A 3090-nucleotide genomic window follows, 5' to 3' on the forward strand; every position below is an offset into this window, starting at 1 on the left:
TGAACGAAATTTATCTCCGTTATCGGCCTCGTATCTTTGCTCGAAGCGAGGCGCGATTCAGCTCGCGTATGTGGAAGCGGCTTTTATATCGAGGCTCGAAGAAGCGTAGAGAAGAAGCCGAGGCACGGAGAGCCACCTGGACGAACAACCTGACCGGTACAACCTGTTATGGGCCATGGAACAGATTTTGACCCGAAGATGACCCGTTCGACGTAGACTCGGACGCGGAAGAGAATCTGTCTTCTCTAATGCCACCGCCACCGCGAAATGGAAAAATGGAAGAGAGAGAGAGAGAGAGAGAGAGAGGCCACGCGTCCTTCGCGCCTCCACTCAAGTGGCGCGTTTCCGTCTTCGACGATATTCGCTGAATTACAAGGAGCGTTGATAGTATAAAAATAACACTTGGATTGGAATATATATTTAACCTTGAAATTTGGAGAAGTGATTATAGATACTGGTATCATAAATTTTGAATTATTTTGTATTATATTGTTTCCTCAAATAAAATCTTAAATATGTACATAATTTTGGAAAAAGATAAATGATTGATAATTCCATAATTTTAAAGACTAAGAATAAAAAAACATTTGAATTATATCACTTTCCAAATATATATAATTCTCGCAGTGAAAAATGACTGATTCATTTCCAAATATACATATATAATCTTCATATATAATGAAAAGATGAAAGGAAAGTAAATAACCCCAATTATGGCAATTATTGAAAATATTTTGGAGATTCTCTAATTTTCTAAAGGAAAAAAAAAAAATAATAATAATAATAAAACGAAAAATATCTTTCTCCAAAGGTTGTAATTTCCAAGGTAAACCGTAATAAACGAGATGCAAAAATGCAAACACGGCTACGACGGTTCGTCGAGACCATTGGAAGGGTCGAGCGAAAGGGGGAGGGAGGAGGAAAAGAATAAATAACGTAATAATAATGGTGGATACCTGTTCGTGCTTCTTGAGATAGCTAAGCCGGGGGAACGTGCGGTCGCAGAATTGGCAAGGGTAAGGGGCTGTCGCGTTGCTCCCGTCGGCGTTCACTCCGACGTCGGCGTCGACCTCTGGCTCCGACGGGAAACTGGCCGACGTCGGGGTCGCGCAAGACGAGGGCGTCTCGCCGCCTCGCCGCGAGTTTGGTCCGCCATCCTCGCTCTGCCACGACGAACTTCCGGTCCCCAACGCCTCTGCAATTTAAACAGGGAAAGCTTGAATTTCTCGTTCAATCAAATGGGAGAGAAAGAGATACGCGAATATTTCTTTTTCTTCGCGATTTATTTAATTAGGGATCGGACGGGGGAAATCGTGGACGGGTAAGGGATACAAATGCTTGCCTCCCTCTGAGGTGGATAAATGGAACGGATACCATTTGTATCAATGTAAAAGGGGAAAGGAGGATACGGAGAAGTGTGATATAATATTGGAGGGATTACCCCGTTGAAAGACTTTTCCGCGATTTTTCGTTACGAATTATTGTTACAATGATAATTCTGTGTCTAGGAAGCGAAAAACAAGTTAAGGAAACCTAAAGAAGGGAACAAGAAAAGAAATTAAGAAATCAAGAAACTAAAGAAAGAAGAAACCTAGGAATTTAGGGATCCAAGAATCAGAAAAGAAAGGAGTCAAGAAGCCAAGAAACCAGAGAAAGAAGAAATCTAGGAATTCAGGAATCTGAGAACCAGAAAAGAAAGGAGTCAAGAAGCTAAGAAACCAGAGAAAGAAGAAACTTATGAATTTAGGGATCCAAGAATCAGAAAAGAAAGGAGTCAAGAAATCAAGAAACCAGAGAAAGAAGAAACCTAGGAATTCAGGAATCTGAGAACCAGAAAAGAAAGGAGTCAAGAAGCCAAGAAACCAGAGAAAGAAGAAACCTAGAAGAATTTGTGAAAAAAAATGAAATAAAGAAATCAAGAAGAAACTAAGAAACAAATGAAACAAAAAAAACCTAAGATTATAGCAACAAGCAAAAAAAACAAAAGAAATCGAAAAACTAAAAAAAAAAAAAACAAAAATCAAAGAAAGCAAAGAAACGAAGAGGCGAAAAAAGAAAAAAGAAACAAGGATCTTTGTTTTGAGGAACAGAGTGTGTCGATCGGCGAGCAACGTCGATGTTTCGTACGCGGAACGAGGAGAGTGGCGAACATTCGTACGAGCGATCTTTTCGGGGAACAGGTTTATAAATGTCGTAAGACGAACCAGTTCCATAAATGAACCTTACGAACTCGAACGAACACGTAGAAATATTACGAGAGTCTGGCTGACCTCACCTTCCCCGTTACATGTCCCTTTATATCGTTTTCGTAACGAGTATGCGGTGAAACTGGTACCATTAACCCGTGAACATTGTCAAGAGGCTTCGTCGTCGTTCATCCTCCACCAGAGAGGACTGGTCGTCCTCACGGATAGAAGAAAAGCGCATCCTTCGCTCTCCAACTTCTTCCATTTTTCCATCCCCGATCTGTTGTCCAATATTTGCGCGGTGAACACATAGTTGCTCCGCGAGAATGAATTGTCGAGTTTTTCTTATTAGTTTTGATCGAATCGAACGATAAGTTTTTGCAAACTCAATAAAATTGTAAGTATTATATGTAAGATTTATTCGTCGATAAGTTAGGTTAATTTTCATTGATCGATGGACGATCATTCGCTCTGGAACTTCCTTTTCCATCTCCGATCTGTTGTCCAATATTTGCGCGATGAACACAATTGCTCCGCGAAAACAGATCGTCGAGTTTTTTTATAGTTATTATAGTTTTTATCGAATCAAACAAAGTTTTTGCAAACTTAATAAAATAGTAATATATGTAAAATAGGTTTCGTTTATTCGTCGATAAGTTAGGTTAATTTTCATTGATAGGTCATTCGTTCTGGAGCTTACTTTTCCATCCCTGATCTGTTGTCCAATATTTGCGCGATGAACACAATTGCTCCGCGAGAATAGATCATCGAATTTTATAGTTATTATAGTTTTTATCGAATCGAACGATAAGTTTTTGCAAACTTAATAAAATAGTAATAGTATATGTAAAATAGGTTTCGTTTATTCGTCGATAAGTTAGGTTAATTTTCATTGATAGGTCAT

At 39.2% G+C, this 3090-nt stretch overlaps 1 protein-coding gene across 5 annotated transcripts in view; it reads right to left on the reverse strand.

The window, feature by feature from the left end:
- Positions 1–3090, reverse strand: part of LOC102674034 (zinc finger protein 423) — a 90588-nt gene that overhangs the window by 8827 nt on the left and 78671 nt on the right. For 4 of the 5 annotated variants that reach the window (XM_031510904.1, XM_006616678.2, XM_031510903.1 and 1 more), the window contains one exon: positions 957–1195. In XM_031510904.1, coding sequence (XP_031366764.1) covers positions 957–1195 — 239 coding nt within the window. Of the gene's footprint in view, positions 1–956; positions 1196–3090 lie in introns of those variants that run through there. The other variant, XM_031510905.1, reaches the window with a different exon arrangement.

The sequence above is a fragment of the Apis dorsata genome, unplaced genomic scaffold (genome assembly GCF_000469605.1).
Source record: "Apis dorsata unplaced genomic scaffold, Apis dorsata 1.3 scaffold_269, whole genome shotgun sequence".
Lineage (NCBI taxonomy): Eukaryota > Metazoa > Arthropoda > Insecta > Hymenoptera > Apidae > Apis > Apis dorsata.